This window comes from Panthera leo, chromosome D3, assembly GCF_018350215.1.
Source record: "Panthera leo isolate Ple1 chromosome D3, P.leo_Ple1_pat1.1, whole genome shotgun sequence".
Lineage (NCBI taxonomy): Eukaryota > Metazoa > Chordata > Mammalia > Carnivora > Felidae > Panthera > Panthera leo.
Window position 1 is genome coordinate 94,608 of NC_056690.1, and position 12,926 is coordinate 107,533.

At 41.3% G+C, this 12,926-nt stretch overlaps 1 protein-coding gene across 2 annotated transcripts in view; it reads right to left on the reverse strand.

Annotated features, from left to right (window-relative positions):
- Positions 1-3,355: 3,355 nt before the first annotated feature.
- ZNF268 (zinc finger protein 268) overlaps positions 3,356-12,926 on the reverse strand; it is a 32,008-nt gene continuing 22,437 nt past the window's right edge. For both annotated transcript variants that reach the window (XM_042911399.1, XM_042911400.1), the window contains 3 exons: positions 11,927-12,053; positions 11,545-11,640; positions 3,356-7,507 (listed from right to left, as the gene is read on the reverse strand). In XM_042911399.1, coding sequence (XP_042767333.1) covers positions 5,070-7,507; positions 11,545-11,640; positions 11,927-12,053 — 2,661 coding nt within the window. In that variant the 3' untranslated portion in view covers positions 3,356-5,069. The remainder of the gene's footprint in view (positions 7,508-11,544; positions 11,641-11,926; positions 12,054-12,926) is intronic.

A 12,926-nucleotide genomic window follows, 5' to 3' on the forward strand; every position in this document is an offset into this window, starting at 1 on the left:
AGAGACAAAACAGATGAACATAAGGGAAGGGAAACAAAAATAATATAAAAACAGGGAGGGGAACAAAACAGAAGAGACTCATAAATATGGAGAACTGAGGGTTACTGGAGGGGTTGTGGGAGGAGGGATGGGCTAAATGGGTAAAGGGCATTAAGGAATCTACTCCTGAAATCATTGTTTCACTATATGCTAATTTGGATGCAAATTTTAAAAAATAAAATTAAAAAAAATATTTTTCTCTATCAATATCGCACTTGTCATACTATCTCTGAGGGTTCCAGGAAGACCCACGGGAAAGAGTTGCCCGGATGCTCCTTCGTGGCGGGGGCACTTTGGGATTCTGATGTGTCACGCCAGTCCACAGGCAACTGCCTGCTTGTCTTGCTTTCCCTTTTGCTCCGTGGGCCCTCTCCTCTTCCTGCAGTTTCACCAAGGATGAGAGCAGAAACTCTCTTTTCTTATGGAAAGTGCTTTCTACTTCCTACTGCCATGCTCACTGGGGTTTGTGCTCTCAGTTTCTAAGATGTCGTAGCTTGCCCAGTCTAACCAGAAGCAGAGCAACACAACTGATACGCATCCAGTAGAGACCCTACTCTATTTGCAATTCTCTGTATTTGCCTGAGGTTTATTTTGGTTTTCCTAAATAGACAACCACACCTCCAAACAATGGAAGTTTGTTTTTTTTCTGCCCTCACCCCCAATTCCTTGTTTCCACACATTGGCTAGAATTATCACACACTGTTCAATAAAAGTGATGGCCATTCTTGTAATTTTCTTAATATAATGGCATATATCTACCAATAAGTACATATGTCCAGTTTTGGAACATTCTGTTTGCAAAGTTAAAGGATTTCATTTCCATTCCTAATTTAATAATATTTAAAAATCATCTAGGGTATTACATTCCATCAAATGTGTTATCTACACATATTGAGATAATCACATGGCCTTTCTTTTATCTGGTAGTGTGATTAATTTTATGAAGATTTTCTAAATATTAAATCTCCCAAACATCATAATGTATTTTTATAGGGTGACATTCAGCTGCATATAACAGATCCAACACTCTTCCTACTAAAAAAGAAAGGTGGCTTAAACAAGGCGGTTCATGCACCCTTGTGTAAAAGATATTCAGATGTTAGTAGTGGAGAGCGGGTATAGCAGCCCCGTCATTACCAGAAAGCACGGACGCAGGTGGCTTCCGTCCTCGAGATGAATCCAGGTTCCACAATGGATGCTCAATCTCCAACCATCATGTGTGTTGTGTATTAAAGTGGGAGATGATTCCAGAACACTAGGGGGCTTTCCCCATTGTTTTCTTTACAGCCTTTCCATTAGACACTGTCAGCAACCTCTACTTCATTACTCAGAATTTAGTAGCAAGATACTTCACTACAAAAACAACGGAGAAATGTAACTTTTTGGCTGAGCTCATTGTCAGTATGAAAACTACAGTGATTGGGCACCTGGGTCGCTCAGTCGAGTGTCCGGCTCTTGATTTCAGCTCGGGTCATGATCTCACTGGTTCATGGGTTCAGGCCCCGTGTCGGCAGTGCGGAGCCTGCTTGGGATTCTCTCTCTCCCTCTCTCTCTGCCCCTCCCCTGCCTCAATATAAATAAATCAACTTTAAAATAAAAAGGCACAGTGACTCTGTTGGTAATGAAGGGACATTGGGTTCATGACTAGTAGTCTGCCACACGTATTGTCGTGGCTTAAAAAAAAAAAACCTCCACATTGTTGAATTCATTTTGCTATTAGATTTAGTACATTTTAAACTATGTTCATAAATACGAATCATGAACTATCCGCCCCCCCCCCATGTCGATTTTTGGGAAAAACCGTAAAATGCTGGATTATCTTTCCTTGAATTTTCCTGAGAATTATCAGCTATTACTAAAAGTCTAGGGCTGGGGCAGGGTTAGAAGGGCTAGACAGATTTCAAGCCAGAGATTCAATTTTTTACTTTTTCTTATTGTTTGTTGGTTGTAAATCTATTCATTCTGTTAAATTTCATTTATCTGGTAGATTTTCTTTTTTTTAAGATTTTATTATTTTATTTTTTTAATGTTTGAGAGAGAAAGAGCGTGAGTGGGGGAGAGGCAGAGAGAAAGAGCGTGAGTGGGGGAGAGGCAGAATCCGAAACAGACTCCAGGCTCTGAGCTGTCAGCACAAAGCCCAATGCAGGGCTCGAACCCATGAATCGTGAGATCATGACCTGAGCCAAAGTCAGACACTTAACCAACTGAGCCACCCAGGCACCCCTATTTTATTTTTAAGCAATCTCTACGTGCAACATGGGGTTCAAACTCACAACCCTGAGATCAAGCGTTGCACACTCTACACTGACCAGTTGCCCCAAATTTTCTTTTTAAGATTAAGAACTTAATGTTAGCATTAGCCTTTCCCACAGTATTTGATTTCAACGTTGTTGAAACATTATAATGTTGTCAACATTATACCAACATTTCTACTGGGCAAGGTTGCATGTGGATTTGCATCACACAATACATTCACACAATTCATTATTATGTGTGAATCTTCCTTGGAACATCTATGACAAAACACATACTCATTACATTTTCCAGATGTAGGGAATACACTTGATCAAGTATCTGACATTCTTCCCTCATGCAAACTTTCTCTTCTCTTCTGTGAATCATCCTTCTTTACTCCGGGTACCTTTAGATTGCATCCTGTGTAATGAGCTGAACACAGGAAGGACCAGGCATTCAGAAGTCATTAAACACCTCCTTCAAAGGAGGGTAAATGGTGGGATTCCCTCCTCAAGTACAGAGGACAAAGTGGGAGGGGATTCAGGAGTATCTGTGGCTTGAGGGGCGCCTGGGCAGCTCAGTCGGTGGAACGTCCGACGTGATCTCACGGTTCATGGGTTCAAGCTGCACGTCAGGCTCTGTGCTGACAGCTCAGAGCCTCCAAGCAGGTTAGAACCTGCTTCAGATTCTGTGGCTCCACCTCTCTCTGCTCCTTCCCTGCGCAAACCCTCTCTCCCAAAATAAGTAAACATTTTTTAAAAATTTAAAAAGAGAAACATCTGTGGTTTGCAATACGCTACTCCCGAAGTGTAGCCGTGGTTGCCAGGGTCCCAACTCTCTTCAGGTTAATGTTCATTCACGTAAAGAAACTGGAGAGGAAAACTGACCTTGTAAGAAGGAAGCTGGCACAGTGACTCTTCCCCATCCTCACTCTACAGCTACACGTACACACGTACCTCAGACAACTGCAGGTTTGGTTCCAGACGACCATAGTGAAGCAAATGTGGCAATAAACCGAGACAAATGAAGTTTTGTTTCTTAACGCATATAAAAGCTATATTTACACTACACTGTAGTCTATTAAATGTACAATAGCATTATGTCTAAAAAAAGCAATGTACATACTTTAATTTAAATACATTGCTAAAACATGCTGAGTTTTCAGCAAATCATAATCACTGACCACAGATCACCATAACAAATAATGGCAAGTTTGGAATATTGCAAGAATTAGTGAAATGTGACAGAGACATGAAGTAAACAAATGCTATTGGAAAAATGAAGCCAATACGTTTGCTCGGTGCAGGGTCACCACATGCCTTCAATTTGGGAAACAGCATTGCCTGCGAAGGACAATAAAATGAGGTGTGCCTGAACGCATTTCAGCAGTGCCACTAAATGTGTCATTTAAATATGGTAAAAGCACACCAGATAACTCCTACAAAGATAAGTGAATTAGAATTTTAAAATGACAATAACTAAAGCTATCCTGGGTAATCTATACAGAAAGAACTAATTAATAATTGCAGGAAAATGTTACCAGAAAACAAAAGCTCAGTTTGCTTTTTGGTACTTAAGGAGTCCATGAGAAATTCAAAGTCTGGAATATCTCAGCCTACTTTGACGATCATGTCAAGTCCTTGGTAGGGCACCTTGCATGATGGCCCCATCAGGACCTCACACACTGTGAGAGATTATCTTAGTGAAAATCAAGATGTTCTAACTAGTGAGGGCAGAATAGATTCCAGCTACACAAACACATCAATTATGCACTATAATAATGTACATAACTAAAGAAGTAGCCACCAGGCCCACTTACAAAAGGTACAAAACAGTAGAAAAGGTTTGTAGTATTGAAATGTATTTTTAATAAATCATATTATTCTAGAAACAAGTTGTATTTCTTAAAAAGAATAAGTCCCTGGGCAATGGCATGTATCTAACTTATCTCTCATATGTGACATTCACAAGTGGAATGCCAAACTACACATAACTCCTATAGTAAAAGGAAGATAACATCTAAATATCCCTGTAGGTCTTATGATGTACTTCTGGTTATCCTGATTATATTTATTTACATTGTAAAAAAAAAAAACCCACTTTATATTCCATTATAAACATGCCTATCATTTATAGTTGAATATTTTCTTCAATATTTTCCTAACAATCTGGAACATAATTTCCCTTACAATAATTCTTAAATTATCTTCCAAATTAAAATAACAGTGAAGGGAACCTTTCTACTGAGGCTTTACCCCTTTTGACACATTCATAGATCTTCATTCAGAATATATTTTTTTAAATAGAAGTTTGTCTTTCCTAGATGAAGAATTTCCCTAATTTAGAGCACGATTTCTCCAAGGTATGATTTTCTGATACCTAAAGAGTGTGCAATTTTGATAATTCTGCCATTCATCGCCTTTACACATTCTCTCATTAAAATCCTACTGTTTAAAATTAATTTCAAAGGAGTGTGCTCCATATTCACTTGCTTCATGAAACTTCCTCTTTGCAAATTTTATCACAGTAAAAAAATAACTTTCCAAAATTCACTTCATTGATATGGCTCCTCACCTGTACAAACTTTAACAAAGGATGACCTACCGGGCTCACTGAATTCATGACATTCCGTGTGCATTTACCGTTTTTATTTTATATGCAAAAAGCAGCTTTCTGTGGGTGCCCTGCCACATGCTGTGCGTTCATAAGGTTTCTATTCAGTATTAGTTTTCTGGTGTACAATGAGATTATTTCAGTTACAGAGTTTCTCTTCTGTATGAATTTGCTGGAGTTTCCTATGAGTTGACTTTTGGAAGAAAGTTTCTTACATTTAATTCATCAACATGTTTTTCATCTGCATGAGTTCTCTGATGCATAATGAGCTGAGACTTCCAACAAAAGGCTTTCCCACATTCAGTGCATTTACAGGGTTTCTCTCCCGTATGAGTCCTCTGGTGTGCACTGAGAATTGATTTCTGAGAGAAGGTTTTTCCACATTCGTTGCATCCATAGGGTTTCTCCCCTGAATGAGTTCTCTGATGTACAATGAGCTGAGATTTCCTAATGAAGGCTTTCTCACATTCACTGCACTCATAGGGTTTCTCTCTTGTGTGCATTCTCTGATGTACAATGAGCCGTAATTTCCCACTGAAGGATTTCTCACACTGACTACATTTATAAGGGCTTTCCCCTGCGTGAGTTCGCTCATGTACGATGAGTAGTGACTTCCAAATGAAGGCCTTCCCACACTGGTTACATTCATGTGGTTTCTCTCCTGAATGAGTTCTCATGTGTATAATGAGGTAGGACTTGCTACTAAAGGCCTTCCCACAGTCACTGCATCCATAAGGTTTTTCCCCTGCATGAGTTCTCTGATGAGAAATGAGCTGATCTTTCCTATTAAAAGCCTTTCCACATTCACTGCATTCATAGGGATTTTCTCCCGTGTGAATTCTCTGATGTACAATGAGCTGTGAATTGAAACTGAAGGCTTTCCCACAGTCACCGCATTCATGCGGTTTCTCTCCCGTGTGAGTCCTCGTGTGTATCATGAGGTAGGACTTGCTCCTGAAGGCTTTGCCACATTCGCTGCATCCGTAGGGTTTCACTCCTGTGTGGCTTCTCTGATGCACGATGAGCTGCGACTTCAAACTGAAGGCTTTTCCACACTGATTACATCCATAGGGTTTGACCCCAGTGTGAACCCCCTGATGTACAACGAGCTGCGACTTGAAAGTAAAGGCTTTTCCACATTCACTACAACCGTAGGGTTTCTCCCCTGTATGGGTCCTCTGATGCACGATAAGGTTCGACTTTGTGTTAAAGGCTTTGCTACATTCGCCGCATTCAAAGGGTCTCTCGCCTGTGTGAGTTCTCTGATGTATGATGAGCTGTGACTTTAAGCCAAAAGTTTTCCCACAGTCACTGCATTCGTAGGGCTTCTCCCCAGCATGGGTTCTCTGGTGTGAAATGAGCTGGTATTTCCGACTGAAGGCTTTCCCACATTCACGGCACGCATAGGGACTCTCTCCCGTGTGAATCCGCTGATGTATAACGAGTTGTGAATTGAAACTGAAGGCTTTCCCACAGTCACCGCATTCATGGAGTTTCTCTCCCGTGTGAGTCCTCGTGTGTATAATGAGGTAGGACTTGCTCCTGAAGGCTTTGCCACATTCGCTGCACACAAAAGGTTTCACTCCTGTGTGGCTTCTCTGATGCACGATGAGCTGCGACTTCAAGCTGAAGGCTTTCCCACACTGAACGCACCCATAGGGCTTTACTCCTGTGTGAACCCCCTGATGTACAACGAGCTGCGACTTGAAAGTAAAGGCTTTTCCACACTCAGTACAACCGTACGGTTTCTCCCCCGTATGGGTTCTCTGATGGACCATAAGGTTTGACTTTGTATTAAAGGCTTTCTGACATTCACTGCATTCAAAGGGTTTCTCTCCTGTATGAATTCTTCGATGTATAATGAGCTGTGACTTCAGACCAAAAGCCTTACCACATTCATTACAACCGTAGGGTTTCTGCCCCGAATGAGTTCTCTGGTGTGAAACGAGCTGGTCTTTTCTACTGAATACTTTTCCACATTCACAGCATTCATAGGGATTCTCACCGGTGTGAATTCTTTGATGTATAACGAGTTGTGAACTGAAACGGAAGGCTTTCCCACAGTCACCGCACTCATGGAGTTTCTCTCCTGTGTGAGTTCTCTGATGGACAGTGAGGCAGGATTTGCTGCTAAAGTCCTTCCCACATCCCTTACACTTGCAGGGCTTCTCTTCTGCGTGAGTTCGCCGATGCACTGCAAGGTATGACTTGCTGCTGAAGGCCTTCCCACAAAAACCACATTCGAAGGGTTTTCCACCCATATACACCTGTTGGCATACGAGCGGTGACTTCTTGTTGACAGTTTTACCAGATTCATTACTTTCACAGTATTTTATTCCGGTAACAGTTTGCTCGTGTTTAGATTGATGGAATGGTTCCCTGTATGCATGAAACTCATTAGGATTCTTGCCAGCAAAACCACTATTGAAATCTATATTATATTTAAAACTCATTCCATGAGTGATGTATTTATGAAGCTTTTGTCCTGAAGAATCATAATTTGTACTAAGAAGACATAGTTTTCCAAATGCAGTACATTCATAGTTTTTTGCCATACTTTCCAGCTTGCCTTGATTTTCCTGATGCCGGTCCACATGATCATCAATTTCCAGGACTTTTTCTAGAAATGAGAAAATAGTTACATGTTAAAAATAATAACACGATCCTGGCAGAACATAAAATCATCTTAAAAATGCCATGTCATGAGATTATACTTTTAGTTTCATGTATCAGATCTGAATATAAATAAAACCTCAAGTATAAACATAATGAAACTCCTGGCCATTGGGGAGAACAATCAAAACTAAAAATGAAGGGGCACCTGGGTGGCTCAGTCGGTTAAATGTCCAAGTTCAGCTCAGGTCATGATCTCACGGCTCCTGAGTTTGAGCCTCGCTTTGGGCTCTGTGCTAACTGCTCAGAGCCTGGAGCCTGCTTCGGATTCTGTGTCTCCCTCTCTCTCTCTCTCTGCCCCTCCCCTACTCGCACTCTGTCTCTGTCTCAAAAATAAATAAAAATTTAAAAAAAAACCTAAAAATGAAGATAAGCATAGAAAACTGACAATGGCATACAGATGGTTTCAAGTCTTGAAATTTTGCATAATGAGTAAAGGAAACAAAATAGGTACAAGGAAAAATAAGGAAAATATAAAGCAGTTGGAAGGGATCTCAGCATTATATTCTTTCAATAAATAATTGGATCAAAATTTAGAATGGCATCTGACTTCTCATTAGCATCACTAGAGGACAAAAAGCAGAGCATTCAGGAGTAAAATATAAACATTTTTGGAGGCACAGGTCTCAAAATTTGTATCACATGCACTCTTTCACAGGAAGCTACTTGAAGAGTGCTCTAATAAAACCAACCAAGAAAACAGATGACACAAAACAGATATAGAAAATAAAACCTGAGACTCCAGGATAAAAAATGGTATACCCAGGTTATGAGAAAAACTAGGTTATAATGGAGAAAGTCAAAAAGAAGTGATGTCATCAGGAAGAGATTGACAGAATTACTAAATTGGTTGACTGTACCACAAGAATATTTAGACATGTGAAGAAAAGTCTGGGGTTAATGATAAATACATTACTGATGAGAACAGGGAAGACTTGGCAGACAAATAAAACAACTCAAAAGAAAATAAATGATCTATGAACAAAAATTAACACCATTGCGTATTTGCATGATTTACCTGTGGACAGAACTTACAGGGTCATAAAGATGTAAGAACTGAAGACCGATCTAACCCAAATGAAGTAACTTTATTAAGATGACTGGGGCATAAGAAGAGGCAGTGTGTGTATCATGGGGAGTATGAAGGAAGGAGGGTGAAAGAGAATTAAATCATTACACTTTCATACTGAATAATCATTATTAAGGGGGGAAATCAAGATGCACTACAATAGGCTGGTTATTTAGAAAATATGGAAGCAAGTGGAGCTGAAAGGGATGAAAGTGGTTTACTCTGGGGGAACAGAAAACTGAGAGGGGGCAGGGTGAGCAGAATGCTGTTTACAACAAAACAAAAGCCAACGACAGAGCGCAGACAGGGAACGAAACACAGGACTAAATCCTCAGGCACAATGACAGATATCTGGAGGCTGAACAGAAGAGAATGGGTAGACCTGATCTAGATGCCAAAATGAGAATCAGATTTGGTCATGTGTTTGGCTAACAGTCTTGTCCGTGCAGACTTTCAGAGTCCGTGGACACCGAACCTATCCTAATACTCTACCCTTGTAACCCTTCTCTGACTGGTGCCATACCCGTCCTTACCGCTCTTAGGTAGCACAGCTCTGACCTCCTTCCTTTGACTTCCCAACAAACCTAATGCATTTTTGGTGGGGCATTCTCTTCGCAACAATAATGGCAGAAAATGATATTATGGTTGGTTGTCACAGGGAAAGTTCAAAGAATTCAAGAAACGGGAAACAATACTAGAGCCGATGAATGGAAGACAGAAATTCCTGAGTTTAAATATTACTTAAACGTAACTGAAGATGATTCCTGGCTGTCCCTGGAAGGTAGTCCCCGGAAACTCAACTTGCACCGACAGAATTCAGACACTGAAGCTACAGAAAAACATTCTCCTGAATGACCGTCTTGAGTGTAGCCACAGAAGACAACAGCAAGAGAATTATGCTCAGAGAGCAGAACCAAGGACCCATGGCCACTGCCACACCAGGGAGTCCTGGCCCCGACCAGGGTTTCAACGCACCGCAAACCAGGGACTCCCGTGTGGCACTCACTGCAGTGGCTCTGTTTTACCTACTCTGCAATTCTCTGGCTGGTTGAATATGAATAACTTATCTTCAACTGCAAGCCACCAGACCATGAAGAACTACCACCAGGGCTGACTGGGAACAAGGATCCAGGACTTATGTTAATACAGTATTAGAAGGAAAACAGGGGTGGTGGAATATTTTTGAAGATGGATGGACTGGAAGATGGATGTGACCAGAAGCTACCTCTCCAAAGAGGTGGACGAAGGTAGACAGTGCTGCCTACCCAACAATCTTTCCTCCCTTTTCCTGGCTGGCAGAAACCTGATTTTGTCCCCAAACCCATCCTTAAGGCCACGTGCTTCAGTCAGGGAAACGGGGACCTGTCTCCATTGCTACCTCTACCCCTCTCCCCAGAAGGTGAAGCATCATTTAAATGAGTCAACACTGGTACGCCCACTTCCCTTGCCAGAGTCTTCTTCAGACAGGGGCTGTGATAAAAACCTAACCCACTGAGTATGGCAAGTTTGAGGAGACTTCTTGGAATAGGCTTTACCACCTCATAAAAACAGCCACGTGGAAAAAGCAGTTTTTCTTCTACTGGGGCTAGCACATCTGCAGGTGTTGGCTGGAACCGTAATAGCCATCTGGTGACCATGGGGAAGATAACCTGGGAAAATGCTGACATACTGAGAATGGCGGGAACAACCAGACTTTCGGTGATTTACTGAGTCAATCACTTAGTCAACCCTACAGCTGCCCTACTTCAGGACTTCTTGTGATGTGCACTAATAAATAGCTTCTGCTTAATAGGTTGATTTCGGATTGATGAGAAATTACAGCTGAAACAATCCTAATGATACAAACACCAACGTGATTCATATGGCCCTGCCTGTGACAGATTAAACTCGCGTAGGGAAACATACCTGATAGTAACACGAAGATGAACTAACACAAAAGGACCAAGATGAATACATTTGATTAATAAATACAATGACCAAAAATGAGATATTGGCCTTGGTGTTGGTGGGAAATGGGAATATGGGAAATTTAAAAGACTTCTCTACAGAGAACCAAAATATTAACAGATTTCAGCAACACTAGTGAAGAAAATGGCACATAAAAGAGAGTTAAGCTGACTCCCCAGTGGCCAGAGAAAGAGCTGGAAGCACAGCAGAATGAATAAACAATCAGAAGGTGAGAAGAAAGTATGATGTAGCTACGGAGCAAACCAATGGACGATTCCAGTTCCTGAAAATGAGACTGGGGGGGGACACATGCAGGGAAGATGCCCTATGGACCAATCTCAGTACCAAAAAGCAGATGAAAGACAGACGCGCTGTCAATTACCAAAAAGAAAAACAGTTTAAATCTTCAGAATGGGTATCTTTTAAAGGTTATAATAAAGAAGAAAAGTAGTGACTATAAAAAGACCCCTTGGACTCAGAAGGAAAAACAAGCGAAGCCAGTAAAGCATGAAAAGAATAAGTGCTTCACCATGTAGTGTGGGAGTGGGTCCAGTGGGGTGTCACCTGGGTAAGGGGGGAAAAGGGCTCCAGGTGGAATAACTAATATCCAGGCCTGTAGGAATGCACTTAGAAATGACAGTGACAACTTATCCTAATAGATTTCAAGGACAAGGAAGAAGGTTGGGACTGTGGTTGTTGATTTAAAAATATAATTAAAAAAAAGAAGAAAGTAGAAGGGTGTGTGATAGTCACACTGAGTAAGATAAAGAGGAAGCTTGTTTAAATGGATAACAAAATGAGTCTACTATCTTGGGAAAGTAGAAAAAAGAACAGAAGAGAACGGGAAGGAAATGGAGAAAAAACGGTAACAAATGAGACAAAAGGCACAAACGTGAGTTGTACGTCACATCAGAATTCACATCAACTCTGAGTCAGGAGGAAAAGATCCAAGTATCTTGATCACTCACCTGGATGGCCTTGACTTGGGATCTGGGCCTGCAACATCCACAGTTCCTCTCCTTGCTCCAATTTGAAGATGATATCAGGTTTGGTGTCTTGATAACCTGTGAATGGAAAATCACAGACAACCTGGGACAAAACTACCACAGACCCTGAAGAATAGGGAAGATTCGGCGTGGAGGCAGCATGTCGAAGCTGCCCTATGCCCACAGCAAAGTGGAGACTGTTCCACTAGCATATTCTGATGCCAAAGGGAGACTAAGAAAATCTGGCCTTTAAATATAAGTCTAAAATCACAAGTAATTTCTTTGCAAAAGCCACCCAAGTTTCAGCACCCAAGAAGGGGAAGCTTGGAGATCACACACAGTCCTTTCAGGGGGGAGCGCCTACCCAGGGACACCAGGTGGCTGTAGTTCTCCAACATCACACTCCTGTACAGGTGCTTCTGAGCTGGGTCCAGCAGCCGCCACTCTTCCCAGGTAAAGTCCACAAACACATCCACAAACGACAATGGTCCCTGAAAGAGCACATTCCTATTGAATCTCAAATCATTTTACTGAGCTTGTGGGAAACAACAAGCTGCCTAGAATGTCCATTGTTTACATTCTACTTTGTGAGAAAAGCTAGAATTTATTGAAAGCATCCCTTCAATGTGTATTAAATCACTCAGCCTTTCACTCAACATATGAGAATACCTGGTGCCAGATACCCAGTGAGGTGCAGGTGATATAAACTTGAATGAAACACAACTCTGTGCACAAGAAGTGTTCACCACTACATAGGAAAGCAAAGTTAAACATCTGTGAACATATCTGGGAGTCAAAGAAGCTAAGATGAACGAACATACAGAGCACAACAGGGGCACAAAGGAGGAAGCTGGCAAAGCCATTTGAAAGTGTCAGGCTGAATCTATAAAAGGGTAATGCTGGGGCAGCCACCGTGAGAGAAGGCATGTCACAACTCAGGTGGAATAAAAGGGGAACAGCTCTAAGGAGTGGCCAGTTTGTGAGGCACACGATCTGAACAAGAAGATACACAGATGGCAATTAAGCATATGAAAAGATGTTCAACATCATACATCATTAAAGAATTACAAATTAATAATAAGACGCCATTACACACAATTAGAATGGCTAATATTAAAAAAACTGGTCATAACAACACCAAATTTCATGAAAGAGGTGAATATAAACACCCAAGAAGCTTGACAGACACCAACAAATATGAGCTCAAAGAAACCGACGTCGAGACCTATTATAATCCAATTTTCTACAAAGAATCTTGAAAGCATCAAGAAACAATTGGTCCCACACGAGGATCCTCAGTAAGATTATAAGCAGATTTCTCATCAGCACCTTTGAAGACGTGAAGGCAATGACCTGATATATTC